We start from the raw sequence: 21,757 nt of genomic DNA on the forward strand, positions 1-21,757 counted from the left end.
AAACGTGCACACGTCAGTTTAGCAGGGACAATACTCTGTATCCCTTTTTTTGTCATTTTTGCACATGGAATCTTTACAGACGCTGTTAGTGGTAAAGAGTATTGCTTGTCATCGACATGTCTAACAAGATAGTGAATGCAGCATTCGAATAGGGACTGTTCGATTCATACTCAGAAATTTTGCAATTGTCAAAAATAGAAAACACCCTTTTTTTATTCAATATAGATATTCTACATTATAAGGTGTCGACGTTAAGTTAGTAATGGAACTTGAAAAACTTTCAAAAAGTTGAATTTTATACAAGACTTTAACAAAAGGGTTGCCACATATGTAATATGATGGACACATCAACCTTTAAAAATAAGACCCTTCCATAATGTTTTCATCTTTCAATCCTAACAAATCTTCTAACTTTTAAGCTTTCCTCTTAACTTGTTTACAAATGATGAAAATAATATTTCCCTTAAATTATAGGTATTATAATGTTGCAAAGACGAAGAGTTTGTCCAGCAACACATATTACAGTCATGTCCAGATTCATCATTATACGATGCTGGAAAAACTCTATCGACAAATTCAATTTCAAATGAATATTGTCTTGTTTAACAAAAATAAGATATGTGTGTGAAACGTCTGAAATATACAATGATTGATTTATTCATTGTTGGTCTTTAACGCCACTTTAATTATTTGTTTGCTATAAATTTTCATGGCGGCCAGCTTTTTTTTATGGTTAAGAAAGTTCGAGCGCCCGGACAGGCCTAGGGCTACTGACCTTCGGCTGGGAAACTGTCAAACATAGTTTTGGAGTCGAACTCAGCTACCACGTGTAATGCATGTAGGGTTTGAACCCTGAAGTAAGCAATGAAGCAATAATTTGTACCAATGAGACAAGCTTTTTTATCACTTGATACAGTTTTCGTTTGATCGATAGTTTTTGTCTTTTTGGAATATAAATTGAATATTGCAAGACGTCGTCGAGATGCTGTCTTGTTGAGGGAAATTCGAGAAGTCTGGCTTACAGTCAAACCAAGCACATGTCCATGGTTATTGATGTTATTGATTGCTAGGTTACTGTCTAATTGTCGTTTACTTCATATTGTCGCTTTGATGTACACTAAATAAGTATAAATTTTAAAACGTAAGTAAAGATGTTATGTCATGCATAATTGAGTGCTGAAAAAAGCAAAAGAGAGACTCAAAGAAATAAATAAAAAAAAAAGACGAAATGATCTGATTTTCAAAGGTCACCTGTTTGGTCGCTCGTTATCGGTTTTAATAAATACAGTGTAAGAGGAGCATCATCTTTTCAACTTTTGTTTCCTTTTGTAGACTATGTACATCAAATGTTTTAACATGGACAAAATGTCTTCACTGGGAAGCTAGAGCTGAAACGTGCACACGTCAGGTTAGTAGGGACAATACTCTGCTTGCTATTCAATTTGAATAACTAAAAGACAAAAAAACTATCTATCAAACGGAAACTGTATAAAGTGAGAAAAAAGGTTCCGTCATTAGTACAAAATATTGCTCCATTGCTTTTATCAGGGTTTGATAATCTGATTTTCAAAAGTGACCTGTTTGGTCGCTCGTAATCGGTTGTCTATAAATATAGTTCCTGTCATTTTGTTTGTATCTAAACTTTTAGTACTGTGTGTTTTACATATAAAAATCAGACTAAAAGTATTAGTTAAGTAATTTATTCTATAGTGAACTTCATGATATTTTTGTATTATGTGGCTAGGAAACTGTCAAACATAGTTTTGGAGTCGAACCAAGCTACCTCGTTCAGTGTTCGAACACTGAAATGAGCAATGAAGCAATAATTTGTACTAAAGACAGATTCTTTTTTCTCACCTGATACATGCAGTTTTCGCTCGATAGATAGTTTTTTTTGTCTTATAGTTATTCAAATTAAATATAGCAGGTGGTTTTAAAAAGAATTGAAGAAAAACAACAAACGGTAGCTGAAGGCATTGTTCTTCAAAAGATATGTTTGCAAAAACAAATTCGCCTTGCTCCGCTCGGCAAATACATTTTGCCTCACTATTAAAAGAGACTAGTTACGACCCTGCAGTGACAATACTCTGAACCCCTGTTCTGTTATTTTTGCACAGAGAATCTTGACAGACACTTCAGTGGTTCAAAATATTGCGTGTCAATGACATGTCTACTAAGATAGCGAATGCTGCATTCGAATAGGGACTGTTTGATTCATTCTCAGACATTTTGCAAACGTCGAACATAGAAAACACCCTTTTCTATACAAACTAGATATTCTACATTATAAGGTGTCAACGTTAAGTTAGGATGAAGTCAAATTACGGTTTGACAAAGAAATTGATATATAACAAACTTTAATTCCAAACTGTTTAGTATTACTTGTTAACGGCAAAATCCATTTATCTGTAAAATACGAATAAATTAAGACATATTTTTGACATTTTGCTGGATACTATCTATTTGTGGTGAAGTATAATAAAGTATATTGACAGCAAACCACCTCAAGTTAATACAAGTTTCTAATTCTAAAGCAGTGTAGGGGAGGTAATCCAACATATCATTTTTGGATTAATTTTGAATAACCTCCCTTACACTGGTTTAAAATTGTCTTAATTGTCCATTTACCAAGAAACCCTTGTTTTTACCCCCTTTTTTGCCCCTAATTCCTAAACGGTTTGAGCCATAAACCCCCTAAAGCCATTCCTAACCATCCCTTTATGGTATGGAAACTTGTGGTATAATTTCATAGAGATCCATACACTTGAACACAAGTTATTGTCTTCAAACTAGAAAAAAGCCTTTTTGGGCCTCTAATTCCTAAACTGTTAGAACCATAACCACCAAAATCAATCCGAACATTCCTTTAGTCGTTATATACCTTGTGTTAGAATTTTATTGATTTCTATTTACTTTAATATACTAAAGTTATTATCTGAAAACCGTCTGTCTTCGGACGATGCTGACCACGGCGACAATGTGATACCAATATACGACCAATTATTTTTTATTTTTTTTTAGGTCATATAATAACTTCTTGTTTATATTAAATGAAAGTTATACAATTATTAACTTTTGATTCTGAGGTTTTAATATCTACTTTAATAAATACAATAACACTAAAACATTGCACAGCATTTAAATCATTGCACACACTACATTACAAAATTTTGATAGTTGTAAATAAACTACAAGAACAAAGCGTGTTCCTTTTTAAAAACAAGCATTTCATTTAAACACTGTATATAGCTTTGCAGCTACATTACAAAACAGATAATAATATGATACCTATTATTTTTGTGTAGGTAATAGTAAATGCCATATGTAGAGATAAATTAAGAAATGGTTTTTAAGTATTATTTCCTTGGTCAAGATTCTATAGCATTAATTCACCGACAAATATAAAAATAAAAATCCCAACAAATTTGTTGAGGAACATCTTGAAAAGACAAGGGGTAGACTGACTTATTTCAACAGTGATGTTTAATATGACATCCTATGGCAGACACATGAATAATAAAGATATTTTGTGATTTAACTTGTCTGCAAATCTAATTTATCATTTTGAAAGACATTGTAACATTAAAGCTACAATCATTAAATATAAACTCTAAAAATTGATAAACATTTGTGATACAGGTGAGCTTTAACAAACCTTTTTTGAATCATTATCTCAAAAAATCAAATAAAAATCATTAATTGATTACTTCTTAAATATTTATTTAAATTCATATAAAAATTCATTAATTTCGGTGTAAAAACTTTACTTTATTGAATATCAATAATGCAGAAGTAACTTAAATGATTTTAAATGACTGTACAACAGTTTATCAAACAGTTCATGTAAAAGTTTTTCTTCTTCAAAATTTGGAAGAGAGAATCAAATTCTCACAATTCATATTTTCTGTAAAATTCTTGATCACATAAACAAGTCTTGACAGTTTACTGAGCAAACAAAATTAATAATTTATGCATAAATAAATATAATCAGTTCTCTCTCTACAACAATGACAGAAATTTAACAAAACACAAAAAATGTAGCACGAAGGAAAGTAAAAATAAATTATAGCAGTAACAACTGGAATACTAAAATATTAACTCTAGAAAATCACAATGATATAAAATAAATTGTTCACCGAGCACAGCTCCAACCCGGAACAGTTGGTGCAAAAATGGACGCAATATTGGTGCTTAATACAGGTCTGAATTTGGATTGTAATTAAGCATTTGACATATAATAGGTTTCTAGCACAGAATAACTGTAGTCAAAGAACTTAGAATTGGTTATATGATTTGAATTTATATTCAATTTTTGGCTTGTGTGCAATACACCATGCTGTTGCAATTTCCCCTGCCCCCAAATATTTCTGCCCCTTTTATTGGTAAAACAAAAAAGATTTTTGAAATATTCTTTTAAATTTTTTAAATCTTTAGAAAAAATGCTCCCCCCCCCAAAAAAATTTCTTTTTTACCCCCTCCCCCATATTTTTTTTGCCCCCACCAACCTCTTTTTCCCAAAATAATTTCTTTACCTCAAGATTTGGTCATAATTCAAATTTCCAATGGAGTTTGCAACCATGATTACCAATTTAATAATTTAAAAGCAGTGTAAGGGAAGTAATCCAAATTCAACATTTTACTAAAAAGTAAACTATTAGGACCATATCCCCAAAAATCAATCCCAACCTTACTTTTGTGGTTATTAACCTTGTGTTTAAATTTCATAGATTTCTATTCACTATACTAAAGTTCTTGTCTGGAAGCCAATTGTCTTCAGACGACACAAACGACGACGAAGACAACGTGATACCAATGCGGCCGTATAAAAACTTTTCCTGAATTTATGTCTGCTAAAGATTAAAGACTTTTTTTAAGGAATATCAAAACATTCATCATGAGCTCATTCATAAACCATCATGTTTAAAATCTACTCTAAAAAAATACACATAATAAATTAAAATATATATATCAAAAACAACTAAACAGTACATTATCACAATAAAAAATCATTTGATGGAAAAAGTAAATCAGAAAATTTTGAAAGAAAAACTTGATTAGCAGGCGCGGATCCAGAGGGGAGGTTCCGGGGGTTGGAACCCCCACTTTTTTTTGACGATCAATGCATTTGAATGGGGACATGTAATTAGAACCCCCCCCCCCTTTTGTCCTGGGTTAGGAACCCCCCCTTTTTAAAATGGCTGGATCCGCCCCTGATTAGGTACATTGATGTCATATGGGTGTTATAACTGTGATTGCAACATAAAAATTTAATTAAACAAATTACATTTGACTCACTATGATACTTAAGTTTTATATCTGGATAAAATCGTACAATAGGATATATATATTGTGTACAAGATGTAAGTTTGTACAAGTTATAACTTGTACAGGGTTTTAGTACAAGTTATAAGTTTTTTGACACATACCTTCTTGCACCAGGTAATGAAGGTTTATCTTCTAAAATGTATCAGTTTAATGTTTTTAAATTCATATTGATATACTTCAACCTAACATTTATACACCTGAATTGTTTAAATTCTAATTTTATTTTTCTCCTTATACCAAAATCATATCCATAAAAAAGTCTTTTGGTGTTCTTATAATCTTATTTATATCAATGTTCAGTATAAGACTGAATCATATAGTTCTGAAAATATAATCGAAAAATACGAAACTAAAGACTGTGTGCTTGCATCATCCATTTTTGTTCAGCAGGTCATAAAACACTGATATCTTGTACAAAAAAACTGTACAAATTATAATTTGTGCAACATTACAACTTGTACACAACATATATATATACCTATTAAATTTATAACAACAACGTTTTATTTGACATCATTTGTCATATATTTTTTTTTTATTATTTTGAATACCCTTATAATATTCGATTCAGTAATTTATTGATCAACAACTATCTACATGACTACTACACTACTGGAATGTTTAAATGACTGGTACTATGGAATTCTTTCTCACAATATTCAAACTTGTCAACAGAAAGGGACTTTTAAAAAGCTTCTCTCTATCCCATATTACTAATTTTGATAATAATATCAGCTCCATCGTTCTAATTCGCCGTTTCAGAATCAAATGCATTCTGGGTAATATTTTCAAAAGCGTACACCAAAGCATCGTGATTGGTTAAAAACGTTCTAAACAATAGAAATTTAACCAAACACGTAAAGTTATTTTCATTTTGGGGTACGAACAATGAGATTACCCATAGTCATTTAGATTCTGAAAAGGCAAATTCCATCAATTAGTTTACTAATTGCAATAAAAAGTCTACTCTCAATTATAAAATGTAATATTAGTCAATATCATAACTAAAGTATCAAGAGATCACAAAGCTATTCTACATCTGAACAGTGCATTCGAAAGATTATAACAAAATACATATACTCATATGTAAATCTAAAAATAACTAGGTCATATATACTTGTAAAGTTGAACTGTCATGGTGTTACACAAGAATTTCGGTTTTTTCATTTCAACATGTTCAATTGAAAAAGTGACCTATAAGTGGCTGAGATATTGATTGGTATTGCGCTGGTATCGTTACCCTTTCCTATAAATAGCTGCACTGAATCAGTCGTCATTGGTTACCATCTGGTACAATGTTGTATGAAGCAAGTCTATGTATTATCATTGTTGTTTGTATTCCTCCATGGGTTTCTCTGAATTTCGAATTCTGATGTCAGTATTCCTGCAATAAAAAAAATGAGGATTTTTTATTAGATACAGATTTATTATCTTAGAGTCAAGACAGAAGACAGATGGACATCCATTTAAGAATTAAATGCTTCTTTTTGTAAATTTATTGGGGTGTAAAAGCGTTGACCGAAGTACATTTTGTATGAAGCGCGGAAGCGCTTTTCCGCGCTTCATTTTGAAAATCTACACACGGTCAACGCTTTTACAACCCTATAAAGTTACAAAAAGAAGCATTCAATACTTATAATTACATTTTTTAGCTATGATCTTGAAAACAATAATTTTATATATTTTGTTATTTAATTCACCTGTGCACTTTATTGTTGGAGCACGTGTTATCATGAGTGAAAAGTTGTATTGAGCAATGCAACTGCTTACGGAATAACACGTGATGTGCAGTAAGCCAATCAGAATTAAATATTATAATGAAACATACATCTAATGTAATTATAAACAAATACTTCGAGAGCATTCAGTATAATAATATACAAATGTATGTTAATACTTAAAGAAAATACAAGTACATCAAACCAATTTTTTTTAAATATATAAAAATGCAACAAAACCAATATTAAAGTCTTTCAGTTTGTCTTTTGTTAGAACGAGCTATCATAATAACCCCATGACCTGTATCAACCGAGACTCCCATACTTCTACAAGACTACCAATTGTGCTGATAAAACTGTTTTATAGTTCTTATACATGATTGATTGTTGGTTGCTTAACGTCCAGTGGCAAATATTTCATGCATATTCAGGACGACACCTCAACTGATTTTAGCACCCTAACTGGTGTCTCATTGACATACACCCTATATATAATCATGCTAATACAGTGACGAACCTCTTCAGGACTTAAGATTGTGTTGGTTTAATCAGTATCACAACGCATACAATTTGATATGACGGTGCTTTAGAACATGTTTGGTTTACAGGTCTTTGGTTTATACAGGATTCAGTTTATGCAGGTTTCACTGTACATGTATTATTGATGTATGCTGACATTTTAACCTAAGTTAGTTAGACTGTCCAGTAAAGTGATCATCATTTGCACATACCTTTGTTCTTGGTTGTCTCTGCATGAAATATGGTAGGCAGGAATTGTACTTTTAAAATCTGACAATTTGAAATCTTTTGCCTTGGCAGGAAGACCCAAGTTCATCATTTCTTCTAACCTCTCCATTCTTACGGAATCCACTTGTGACAAAAACCCTGCCGTTCCTCCAAGGGCTATAATTCCATCCTTTGTAAATTGTGGTTTAAAGACCAAATGATTCATCATAAGCCATAATTGGAGAAGTGACGACTTGTTTAACACTTTCTGTTTGGGATTTGATTCGGACTGGCGCCAAAATGGAATTGGCTGATCAAAATTTCTCAACAGTACGTCATGTTGTGGGTCATAGATATAAACATCAAAGCCAAAAGGATTCAGTACAATGGTAGGGATTGCTGTGACAATGTCTGGACTATTCCAGTTTTTGGCTATTTGGTATCGTCTCTGGTAGAAAGCAAATGTAATGGCCTGACAGACAGCTTGCTTTACAACGGAATCCCGTCTTAGGAAAGCAGCCTCATTGTCTAGCAGGCTTTCAAGCTGGGTTGGATCGTACTCACAAGAGGTTGTTCGTCTTTTTTTAACAAATATTTGACTATGACCCCCTGTTCCTGGGAATAACATGATATCTGGCCTACTAAACCATAAATATCTATTTCCTAAAATAGAAAAGTCACAAGTATATATATATATTAATACAGAATCCCAATCTCTTATTTATATTAATACATGGAAATATTGGTCTCCATATGACAGGTTTGGCAAAGTATTCTATGGACTGGAAAACCCAGAAGGGAAAACCTGGTGCTGAAAAGTTATTGAGAAAATTTGTACATAGAGTTAATGGACAAATACTTTCACATACCTATACACTTTATACTCACCGTGTACACCGGTACAGCAGATATAGGTATAAGTAACCAAGCGGCTGTGTTAGATTTTTTTCTGACACAGTATGAAAATCTTTGTTTTGTTTACATAATATCAATGTGTACTTCAATCTAAACATTTGTTGTTTCAAGAAATGTTTTGGTCGTATGTTGATGATTAGAGAAGTCTCATTATTTTCCCAAAACAAGAACGCTTTCTAAAAAGATGTGCAAATACTTGTAAAAGAATTTAACGCTCGTCTCATCCGATATGATTCTATATTGATTTTAACTCTTATTCTGATAGAAGGCCACTGTCAGTCAGGGGTACTACTTGTACAAGTTATTTTTATTTACTTGAAGAAGTAAAAAAAAATGTACACATATAAGTAAATTAATAATGTTTAAATAATCTCCCTTTAATTTTTTAGAAAATTTACTTGTATAAGTAAATTTTTCTTACAATCCTACAAAAATTCTCAAGTTTTGAAATGTAAAATCAGGGCTTTAATGATTTATCCCAGTTTAGCTCATATTTTTTAATAAGAGTTCAATGTTTCATCTCATTAATTCAACAAAGAAACTGATTGGCAAAGATCTTAAGTATTTGCCAAGGCCTTCATAAATTGCTCTTTGGGGGCTTGTAAATTAACAGTGTTCTGAAGATAACAGACAAATGGGATTTTCATTGCCCATGAAATTACACTTAAATCATTAGTAAAGACATCTGCAAAGGGCAGAAAACTTAAAATTATATTAGAGCAAAGAAATCCTAAGAATTCAATAAAAGAAGATAGGATGACTTTTTTACCTATACAATTAAGTAAAAAAATCTGAATGTCTGACAACTCAGCCAATGTTTTTTTTTACCTATACAAGTAAATAAAATTCACTTGTATATATGTAATTAGCCTATAAATTTACTTATATAAGTATATTAATATTACTTCTTCAAGTAATTAAAAATAACTTGTACAAGTACCCCTGACTGACTGTATGTACATAATATGTATAGCTGGCAAAATTATTATAACATATATACAGGTTGCACTTTGTAAATACAACTGTTTCTCAAACCACACCTCTTTTGGGGAGATTTAGAATATTCATAGAAAATTAATTTTGTTTACATACTGGTTCCCAGTTATGCTCTCTGTGTTCCATCTCATAGAGACATAACTTGGGAATGTTACCAGTAAATATACATGTGCATATTGTTTACATTGAAATCTGTGGTAACCCTTCATTCGAGGTAGGGGTAGTTACTTTAAGAAAATTAGTGTTAGTTTAAACTCTGAAAAGTTCAGGGCATATAAACCTTGAAAATATGCCGCACAGCCCTATATTTTGACCTTTGAAAAAAATTGTGGTGCATATGAACTTTCAATTCTAGGATAATTTCAAAACTTCATAGTAAAAGTGGTACAGTTTTAGCCGTAAAAGGAGTTCCTATGGGAAATTGCATTGTCAATATTTACAGAAATGCAACCTATAGATATATCTGCTGTATGACACATTTGCAATGCATATATAACCCCCTATTTTATTTGTAAACCAACAAATTAATTTAAAAAAAACTTGGCTAAATCCTAACATACACATGATATACATGCATTACAATTGCAATGTCAAACCTAATGACTTACCAAATGTTGTCTTCCCATAATGCACTTTTCTTTGACATATATTACAAGGGCATTGGTCAGGTTTATTTTTGTAGTTAACTTTAACTGTACATGTGTTGCCAAGTTTGTTCTCCTGAACTAAATGTGATAAAATGTGGGTAACAAAAACCGCTGACATTTCTGGTTCTGATATGTTGTTATAGTTGTTAAACACGTAATTCGACAGGCAACCTTCATGGTATTCTGAAAGTAAAATAATATTCATTATTATTGGTTATTCAAGTACATAATGCACCTCCAAAAACAACCTTCTGTATTCTGAAAGAAAAATACATTGATTGTTATAGGTTATACAAAGTGCATTTATATTCTTACATTGCCAAGTCTGAGTGAGTGTTTTAAAATTAGTAAATTTAACCATCAGATTTGGATAAATCCAATAATCAAAGAGTACCTAAATATATGAAACAGCATTTCAATCATGAGAAAAATCTATAGTCATAACTGAAGAGTCGACTATAAAAGGCCTGACATGAAAAATTTGAAACAATTGAATTGAAAACTTTAAAATATATACATTATACATTGTCTTCTAAACATTGGCCCAACAATGTTAGATCTGTAAATTTGCATTTGCAAATTTTTCGTATTTCCTTAGCCAGGATTTGAACTCATGCTACTGAGATATTGTGACACCAAATCGCCTTACAGTGTATCCCACACGCTAGACCACTTGACCACCTAGTCTTCAAAATAAAGCTTTCGGTGGCTTGGTGTTACCTTTCCTTGTCAGTTTTAATCTAGCGTCGTAATACAGGACATGATATATAAGGCATGAAGATGGAATTGTTACAGATCAGCTGAATTAACTATTACAAAGGATCCTACAATTTAATGCAAGATACAAAACTAGTTTACATAAAAATCTGGCCAGAGTTGTACACAGAAGAGTGCTTAAATAAATGATGCAATTTACCATATAACCAATAACCAATTTCCAAGCGCGTCCAACACATTACTAATATCAAGCTACATGTATGATAATTTTTTCACATAAATCTAACAAGAATTGTACAAATAGACAACTTTCGAGTTCAATGCATTTCCGTCAAAAACTCTGGTTTTAGCATGCTTAGTGAACATCATTCGTGCATTTAGGGGCATCGTCACTTCTGTTCCAATGTTGAGCGAGTGGTTGGAAAACTTTAATGCTATATTGCATGAATTAATCGGCAAATAAGTTTCTCATAATTGACTATCAACACTGCTGTCATTAGGGAATTATAATTAAGTACTTACAAAACAAATATAATTTTTAGATTATCCTGCATAATGATGATCAATCAATAAGACGCTTGATGAACATTAATAGTGCATGGATACAGGCGATCCCCTCTATCTGGTAAATGACATCATAACGGCATGCATGATTGATGAGTTTTTTCCGGTGACGGATGAACTCAAAAGTGGTCTATTAGAGCCCTATAGAAGCAATTTTTCTTATAGTTTTTTTTTTCAAGGGACATAACTCTCTTCAAAATAACTGCTCCAATTAAAATTTTGAACTCCTCCAAGAAATTGCTGATATAAACCTATAACTTAAGTTTCAAGACAAGAATTGTACACGTACAAAATGTAAGAGTTCTAACAAGACTGGATGGACAGACCCACAGACTGACTGACGCCTGGTATTTCTGTATCCTGCTCAATCTCATCCAAGACATTGTTGATAAAAACTTATGATAAACATCAGGCAAGATTTAAAAATATGAGACCCCTAACTATGCTATTCTCCATATAATTATTGCTTCTAAGGGGCACAACTCTTTTAATCAAAGAGCAGAATGCTCTGAGGGATACGATTGCCATAGTTTTCATTGACACATGTATAGCAGTTCTGCCAACTTTTCATTAAGCAAATGCGTGAGATTTGGCCAAAATTTAAAAGATCAAAGAGGAAAAAAATAGATCCAAGGATACTGCCGCAAAAAAGCATGAACATGCGTGAGTCTCACGCATTTTTGGCAGCCCTGGTACAGCTGGATAGTATTATTTATTTTCAAAACTAATTCAACAGTTCAACTGCACATGCAAAATGTTATAATCAGAATAGTCACACAACTTTAAAAATGGCCAATCCTGGATACAATACCATACAAGTGTATGAGCAACGTTCTTATTGTGTTTTATTTTTGTACTATCAATTCCAAGTTTACTTTCCACAGCAGTCACTGAGAATGAGATAAGGTGTTTCACTTCGTATCTAATCACCGTTAATTCTAGGAGGAACCCCATTTCTAACTCTTTAAATATTAATTTCCTTTGGGTCAGTGCCAGTGGGCATGACTCCTTTCCATACACACTCATCTGTTTAAATTGAGATCGCTCTTAATATAATACGACGTTTATCGACATCTAAAGAGTTAATTTTCTTGACGAGTCATACTGCATTTCAATTTTGACGGAAAATACTTCCGGAAGGGAGACAACTCGAAACGATAATATGGAAGACTCCATTTCGGGTGAAGGGGTGTTATAACTTATAGGTAAACCCGTTACAATGTGGACATTTACTTTTATAATTTAAATGATGTATACGATTTAAAATTATGCAACAACAATAACCCTCAATAGCAGACAGACATAGAAATAATCTCAATGCAGCGGGGAATCCAGAGCAACCACTCAATTTGATACCCCTTGAAATCAAGACAAGAGTGCACACACTGAAATGTCTCGCCTTCTTTACTAATCATTGATATTATGTTGATAGTTCTAAGTATAAAGCTTTATTACAACTGTCACATAAACTTAACATTAACCAAGATAGCTAAACAAAGACCAATGAACCATGAAAATGAGGTCAAGGTCAGATGAACCATGCCAGGCAGACATGTACAGCTAACAAAGCTTCCATACAACAAATATAGTTGACCTACTACTTATAGTTTAAGAAAAATAGACCAAAACACAAAAACTTAACACTGTGCAATGAACCGTGCAATTGAGGTCATGGTCAAATAAAACCTGCGGGACTGACATATAGATCATAATATATTTCCATACACCAAATATAGTTGACCTTTGGCATATAATATTAGATAAAAAGACCAAAACTTAAAAACTTAACTTTGACCACTGAACCATGAAAATGAGGTCAAGGTCAGATGACATCTGCCCACTAGACATGTGCACCTTACAATCATTCCATACAACAAATATAGTAGACCTATTGCATAAAGTATGAGAAAAACAGACCAAAACACAAAAACTTAACTATAACCACTGAACCATGAAAATGAGGTCAAGGTCAGATGACACCTGCCAGTTGGACATGTACACCTTCCAGTCCTTTCATACACCAAATATACTAGCCCTATTGCTTATAGTATCTGAGATATGGACTTGACCACCAAAACTTAACCTTGTTCACTGATCCATGAAATAAGGTCCAGGTCAAGTGAAAACTGTCTGACAGTCATGAGGACCTCGCAAGGTACGCACATACCAAATATAGTTATCCTATTACATGTACTTATAATAAGAAAGAATTCAACATTACAAAAATTCTGAACTTTTTTTTCAAGTGGTCACTGAACCATGAAAATGAGGTCAAGGACATTGGACATGTGACTGACGGAAACTTCGTAACATGAGGCATCTATATACAAAGTATGAAGCATCCAGGTCTTTCGCCTTCTAAAATATAAACCTTTTAAGAAGTTAGCTAACGCCGCCGCCGGATCACTATCCCTATGTCGAGCTTTCTGCAACAAAAGTTGCAGGCTCGACAAAAACTATACGCATGCGCATTAATACATTAACAAACCCGCGACTTGCGATTTGGAACAAAAACGTTTATTAAATGATATGATGAATGGTTCTTCATTTCTTTATGAGAGTACAGCATCAAATATCAGTTTCATGACCGTAAAATAAGAAAAACGCCACTTCAGTTCCTATATGACAAATATAGAATTATTGGAATTCAGAGAATTCTCCCATTTATCAAAACTGGGGAATTCCCTCTGACGTGTTTCAAAATTTATAAAAACACTAAATATAAATACTGCTTAATTCTGATTTTCCGTGTTGTTAAAAACAAACACGTATATAATATATAAAATTAAAGTCAAGGGAAATATTAAACATGAAGATTATGAGAAGAACATTACAGGAAAGTTGTTTATGTTCAATCCTTTTGCTTGTTTTTACCTTTTAAAGCAAGACAATCATAAGAATCTGAGATGTTCAATGATGTTGCTGAATGTTTAGAATAAAACGGTTGACGTGAGGGAATGCAGCCCTGAGTCAACGGTAAAAGTCTACAGATTGCTTGAAAGCAATCGTATCCCAAAAAACAGCTGTGCCAGGAGCCCATGATTACCCTGTCAAGATTTTCAAATAATAAAGTTCAATAACTTGTCATATCAGAAATTTATAAAAATCAAACTGGAGCTTATGTCAATAATGTCAATAGATATAACATTTCACCAAAGTTTCATGAGAACTGCTGAAACTTTGAAAGCATTTTTGAGCTATTGTCCAAAAACTTGAAAATCCTCCCTTTTTTTATAAATAAAATCCCATAACTTGGAAACCTAAAATCTATATCAATAAAATCAAAAGGGAGCTTACGTCAACAGATATTAAATATTATCCAAAGTTTCATTAGACCTGCTGAACGGATTTTTGAGTTCTTGTTCAAAAACTGGAAAATCCCCCTTTTTTAAAGAATAAAACCCTGTAATATGGAAACGTAAATTTACAATTTTATAAAAATCAGAAGAGAGCTCATGTCAAAATATTTAAACAATTCACCAAATTTTCTTGCAATTTGGTTAAAGCATTTTATAGTTATTGTCTGAAAACTGGAAAATCCCCCTTTTTTAATGAAGAAAACCCAATAGCTTGTAATGGTATAATCTAAAATCTATAAAATAAAAACAAGAGGGAGCTCACGTCAGTAGATATAAACAATTTCTTTAAGTTTTATGCAAATTGGTTAAAGCGATTTTGATGTCTGACATGTTTACGATGGACAGACGGACAACGGTATACCTTTAATACCTCCGGTAAAAAAGGTATACAAATTATTCATGACATTGCTAATATAAATTTATGATATACGTTTCGTAAAAATCTGACAAGAGTTTAACAAGAGACACTAGCTTATTACTTACTAATTTTGCATGTGATTAATGTTTTCAAGCTGAAGGGGCATAACTGTTTTTAATTATTCATCTTCATTTAGACTGATTTTTTCAAAACTGGTCAAAATCTTGCTTCAGGGTATCAGAAGTTTTGACACCCCAACGATATTTTTCATATATTTTTTTTTAATCTTATCATTATATTGAACTTTTTGTTTCACAAAATCTAAAGTTGAAAGATATCCACTGAATATTAAAAAAGTTATTGAGGTTAGAATTAGTCCGACCATAGATTGTCAAGTCCCTTCAGGTCTTTTCATTTCTCCGTTCAGGTCCAACTTTTAGCATCAAAAAATGTTTTTAATATAAAACATTTAAATTTTAATGAAATTTGGATATTTACAATTAATAAAATTTCAACTTGAAGAAATTCCATCCAATAATAAAAAAGTTATTGCAATTTGATTAATTTTAGTCGTACACTTTCAGGTCTTTTCAGGTCCAGTTTCAGGTCTTTAGTATGTATGTATGTACTCGAGATTCCGCCAATCTAGACGCACCCCTTGATTGATTGCAAGGGTACAGCGGATCCATGTACACTCCCTAAGGATTAATGGAGATGTGTCCTTTACAATATTATCCCACCACCAGAACAATCCCCACCCAACACCACCTAAGGGAGCGTGTAGGACACCTGGAAGTCTGTTATTATGGTGGAGGAAGCCGAAGTACTCGGAGAGAACCACCGGGCCACTCGGTGGAAACAGACAAACCAGAGAGATATCAGAAGATTGATCTCCAGGTCAAAGTAGGGGACAACTTTGACCAACGGAGGCCCCCAAAGTACCCATTCTAGTTTAAACTCCGGTCTGGGTACCAGAGATGTGTGTGAGAGGGTGAAAATTACCCTTCTGATGTACTGATATTTTTAGCACCCCGAGTGAGAATCGAACTCGGGACCTTCAGCACTGTAGCCATCGGTCTTAACCACTAGACCACGAACTCTTGTTTTTGCATATAATTTAATCTGGGTTCAAACGCACGTGTGATCAATCAATAAAACGTGAAAGGAAATATAAAAATCAAAATGTCTTGCCATCAGTTGTTGTGGTTTTGGCTCAATGCCGAGTACAGGCAATCATTGATCTGACAAACGGCTACCCGTTGTTCGTCATCATTTACATTCGAAGATATCTTTTATGAAGCTAAAAGGGTAAATAAAGTCTGTCAATATTTTCGTTTGATGATATCAAACACATACGATTTCGACAACAGCCGTCGGTATCACCTATCATAGTTCGAGATTACTCTGACGTATAACGGCTGTTTTGCCAGACAAGCTGGGGCTTGTCTGGCAAAACAGCCGTTGGACGCCAGAGTAATTTCAGACTTCACCTATCAATATTGGCACTGACATGGATAGTTCTGTGTTGGAGAGTTAAACTGTAAATTTGTGAATTTCGAAATAGAAAGAACACCCTCCGATGATCCGATCCAAACAATAATTTAATTGAATTACCAACAGGTCCCCCTAAAGAAAATGTGTTTGCATTATTAATAAAAAAAAACAATAGAACTTCCTAAAAAACCTAAACCAAAATCGTGTGAACAGGGCAAGGAGAAATTGATAGAAACTGTTGTGTGACCTTATTGATCTGGCTAGTACTATATAGATTGTGGGTGATCTTCAGATACTTTAGAATAAGGGACAATTGTGCAGAATAAACTTTAAAATGCTTTGTGGTATAAAGACCCTATCCATCAAAGACTGCAATTTACTGTGAAATATGCCAAAATCCTACTATCAAAATAAAATCTATCCCATATCAAAACTTTATTCATTCCCAGAGTGCATCTTACAATTCACAGTAGTAGCTAGTTTTGATGAGAACACATATCCTTCTGTTTGTCTTTTAGTTTCCAAGCACAGCTCTTAATATAACAATAAGGAGATGTGGTTAATTCCCAATGATACAAATATCCACCAAAATTCAAAAGAAGTATAGATGTAAGCAATTATATGCAACCAAACATTCTTAAACCGTGAGAAAATCCTGTGTTTTGTTTGGGGCCTTTCCAGAATTAATTGTATGGGGGGAGGAAGGCACCTGTATTAACATTTGATGGGTGGTGGTTATTTTAAGAAAGATTGCTTGAACATTTAAATGAAGTATCCAAATTAAAATGTATGCATGGTGGGGTCAGATAAAAAGTGCCTTCCTTCCCTCCACCATACATTTATTTTTTGAACAGCCCTTGGTGAAATTTAATTCAACCTCAAACATTGTCAAAAAAGGCTGTTCCCCATAAAGTTACAAACTGAAAGTATCAATTTAATAACTGTCATGTGTTTTGCATGCTCTTTACATTTGTGAAGGTCATTGGTATTGCCATTTCTAAGTCACATTTAAGAGTTTTCTTTCCAATATTTGCTGCTGCAAGGTGAAAGAGTCTACAGTTGTTTGCTTAGAGTCAGAATAATGTATTCAAATGGGATAACAGGCCTTATGCCTCAAAACATCAGTGATTTTCCTTCTTTTTCTGTTTGATAAACCTAGCATGTATCACTTTAAAAAAAAAGATATCGCTCGCTCCTCTTGCAGACCACTCAAAATCTCATTTTCAAGAATTTTTTAAAAACAAAAAAATTTCGCTCGCTTGCCCCATTTTTTTTAGAGCAAATGTCCGAAGAACTATTTATCAAATTGGTGTGGCCTAAGTTTTCAATTTTCACTACTAAAATAACAGGATGTTTACAGTATTGTCTCCCCTCAAAACATGTATATATATTCAATCTTGTTTTCAAAATAATATTAATCATTCAACATTTAGACATCAACTTCATCAAAAACTACCTTGACCAAAAACTTAAACTTGAAGCGGGACAGAAGGACGGATGAACAAACGCAGACCAGAAAACAAAATGCCAATAAATGGTACATAATCAAAGCGCTGTAAGCGCTGAAGGCAGTTAACCAAAAACCAAGACAACCGTAATTATGAAAGCTGTGGCAAAGTTGACTCAACATTAAACATTCATATATAGTACATTTATGTTTATCTAATGATTTATTTATTAAGGCAAATAATTTATATGTTATCAAGGTTTCAAAAGCAATGCATATAGCAATGTATATTTTTTTTATGGTGAGTCTGCAGTGGTACAAGTTCCCAATGAGTGCAGTTGTTCTACTTGGTAGTTAACCTTGGTTTTATTTGAATGCTAGAAGTTCAAGTTGACTTAGTATGAACATGTAATAGTATGAATGGACTAGTTTCCCTGGAAAGAATACTGAATTTGTGTTCTATAGTACAAAAGTTATGAGACACGAATCAGAAAAATGTTCACTACAACAGGGATCAAATGTGAGGTCTTACCGACTTGCCCATAGTAAATGTAAATGATTTCTTATTTTGTCCCGTACATATGAATATATATAATTTAGGGGTGGTGATCTCAACGGTTTTCAAGTTCTTAAACAGGTAGGGGTAGGCAGAGGATTTAGGGGGGGCCTTTTTGGGAAAAGAATTGGTTGCTTATATAGGGAATCACTGAAGCGTATCTGGGAGCGGGCCCATCTTAGGTCAGTCAGTGAGCCCCCACTTATGAAAATTTCTGGATCCCCCACTGGGGGTAGGGTGACCCTAGGGACTTCCCCTAAATTTCATTTTATTTGTTATATTGTCCCATACATAAATACATATGGTTTAGGGGTGGGGATCTCATTGGTTTCCAAGTTCTCAAACAGGAGGGGTAGGGTGACCCCAGGGACTCCCCCTATATTTCATTTGATTTGCTATATTGTCCCATACATGAGTATATATGGTTAAGGGGTGAGGATCTTGATCTAAGGTCAGTCAGTGGGCCCCCACTTATGAAAATTTCTGGATCCCCCACTGGGGATAGGGTGACCCTATGGATTTCCCCTACATTTCATTTAATTAGTTATATTGGCCCATATACATGTATTAATATATATTGTTTTGGTGTGGGGATCTCGACCGTTTCCAAGTTCTCAAACAGGAGGGTTGGGGTGACCACAGGGACTTCCCCTATATTTCATTTGATTTGTTATATTGTCCCATACATGAGTATATACATGTATGGTTTAGGGGTGAGGATCTTGACCATTTCTAAGTTCTCAAACAGGAGAGTGTACAGTGACCCAAGGGACTCCCCTATCTTTCATTTGAATTGTTATATTGTCCCGTACATGAATATATATGGTTAAGGGGTGTGGATCTCGACCGTTTCCAAGTTCTCAAACAGGAGGGGGTGGGGTAACTCCAGGGACTCCCCCTATATTTCATTTTATTTATTATATTGTCCTATACTTGAATATATGCAGGGGCGGATTTAGTCGGAGGGGGGCGGGCGTGCACCGCCCTTAAATTTGCAAAGCATGGGTTGTTCTCAGCTTAATAAAGAATATTCTGATAATTTTACCTAAAATTTTTTTAGCCTCGCTCTGTTCGGAGAAAATTTATGACTGATTTAGACTGTGAACATGAACATGTATATTCATAGATATATACTATTCCCAGCTGTCACCTTGTATTGGATTTTTAAATTAAAATTTGTCAAAAAGATTTTGAGTTTCTGTATAAAATATTTTTCTGCTTTTTCTTTCTTTTACATATATCTTTTGGTTTACAATTCCAGTGTTTATATTCATTTACCATGCATAGATGTATTTTTTCACCTGTTTGGATTTATTTTGTAATTGATCGCCAAACCAGGAATTACCCTTATCCGCTTCCGGAATCGGATCCGATATTGTAAAATTTTGTCTTCACAGCCGCCATTGTTATGTATTTACAATGTTGTTTTTGTCAATCAGATACGATTTTACTCGAATTTATACAATATTTGTCGGCGATTTTCTGTATAAAGCTAGCGGTTGAACAAAATGAACATCGCTGTCATGAATAATAATGATAAAAATAAGTTTTTAGCTCGTTCAATTGGAGACTTTGGTGAACATGGTGAAAAGGTTTGCAAAGTTAATTCTTATTTTCTTTCAAGTCGAAGGTGACTACGTCGGGCGTAGATAGAAAGCAACTATCCTAGTCGAAATTCCGCTTGCAAAAGTGGAAGGTCACGGACCTCTGACCCCTGCTAATTTGCACACCTGCCTCCAAATTGAAAAGACACGAAAATTTCTTTTTCTAATTTTGCCATTAAGGAAATCTAAACTGCTTGTCTTAAGAGATTTTCGGCGATTAAATATTTCATACAATTGTTCTTTTACATCTTGGCCAAAAGCACAGGTCATAATAAACTACACAAGGATTCCTAATGAGCACTACTTCCTATGTGTAACCTCAAAACTTTTGGATAAATCGACGATCATTTAAGGTTTTTCTGGTCATATTTTTTGTAATCCAGAATAAAAAGTATTAAAAAAGTGTTCAATTAGTTATATATAACATAGTAGCAAGCTAGATAATGACAATGGCAAGTATTTCAGCATTTATTGGGTAGAACACAAATCTAGGGTGCTCGCATAATGCAGCTTAACTGCATAAAAACATGATCAATATAATACTTTTTCACCAATTAAGTAAATAAAATGGTTAATTTTAGTTGGGGAAAGTTTTTTTTATACAAAACTGTTTAAAGCACCCTTTACCATGTTTACCTTATTCAAACAATGTTTTGGCACTAGGTTATACTTGTTTACTATATTAGAACAATGTTTTGGCACTCAACTGCTCAAGATAGGGTCTTATCCTAAAGCACTCGACATGCTAGTGGGCTCTCTGCCAACACCCCTCCCCCCTTTTTTTTACTGTTAACAATTTCAAATATTTTTAACTGTATATTTATTAAAACCCACCTAAAGAACATAAATACTCATTTAACAAATTCAGGACAAGATTTTGCCTGTTGTCATCCACAATATTAGCGTCACGGATGACATCAAATCCCTTGCTGAATATTGACTCAAAATCAACGGAGTAAGTACTGATGGCATTCTGGTTTACATCTTGGTCTGTGAGAAACTCTTCGCGAACAAACTGTCTACTGTTGTTTTCAATGTATGAAAATACTTCGGAACCACCAAAACGCTTTCCGAAAGACAACGCTCCAACTCTCAAAGGACGCAATTGAAAATCTTGGTAGCTAGAAAGTACATCTGTCAAAGTCGTGTTTTTCCCATTTGAAATGTGTCTGCCGCATCCTTGGGGGTTTAAACTAGTTGGAATATGTCTTATGATAAGGGAACAGCGGTACATGATGGTTGTCAATGATTGTCAGTCTTAAAGCATTAGTATTACTGGAACCATTCACTCGATAATTCTTTCACTGACTGCAAAATGCAAAACACTGGGT

The 21,757-nt window shown here is 33.5% G+C and overlaps 1 protein-coding gene across 1 annotated transcript; it reads right to left on the reverse strand.

The window, feature by feature from the left end:
- Positions 1 to 4,506: 4,506 nt before the first annotated feature.
- Positions 4,507 to 21,732, reverse strand: LOC143042259 (uncharacterized). Its single transcript, XM_076214522.1, has 4 exons — positions 21,261 to 21,732; positions 10,289 to 10,510; positions 7,775 to 8,432; positions 4,507 to 6,709 (listed from the first exon to the last, which is right to left on the reverse strand). Exons 1-4 carry the CDS (start codon positions 21,658 to 21,660, stop codon positions 6,649 to 6,651), a joined length of 1,341 nt encoding a protein of 446 aa, XP_076070637.1. The 5' UTR covers positions 21,661 to 21,732; the 3' UTR covers positions 4,507 to 6,648.
- Between the last annotated feature and the right edge of the window lie 25 nt (positions 21,733 to 21,757).

This window comes from Mytilus galloprovincialis, chromosome 8, assembly GCF_965363235.1.
Source record: "Mytilus galloprovincialis chromosome 8, xbMytGall1.hap1.1, whole genome shotgun sequence".
NCBI lineage: Eukaryota > Metazoa > Mollusca > Bivalvia > Mytilida > Mytilidae > Mytilus > Mytilus galloprovincialis.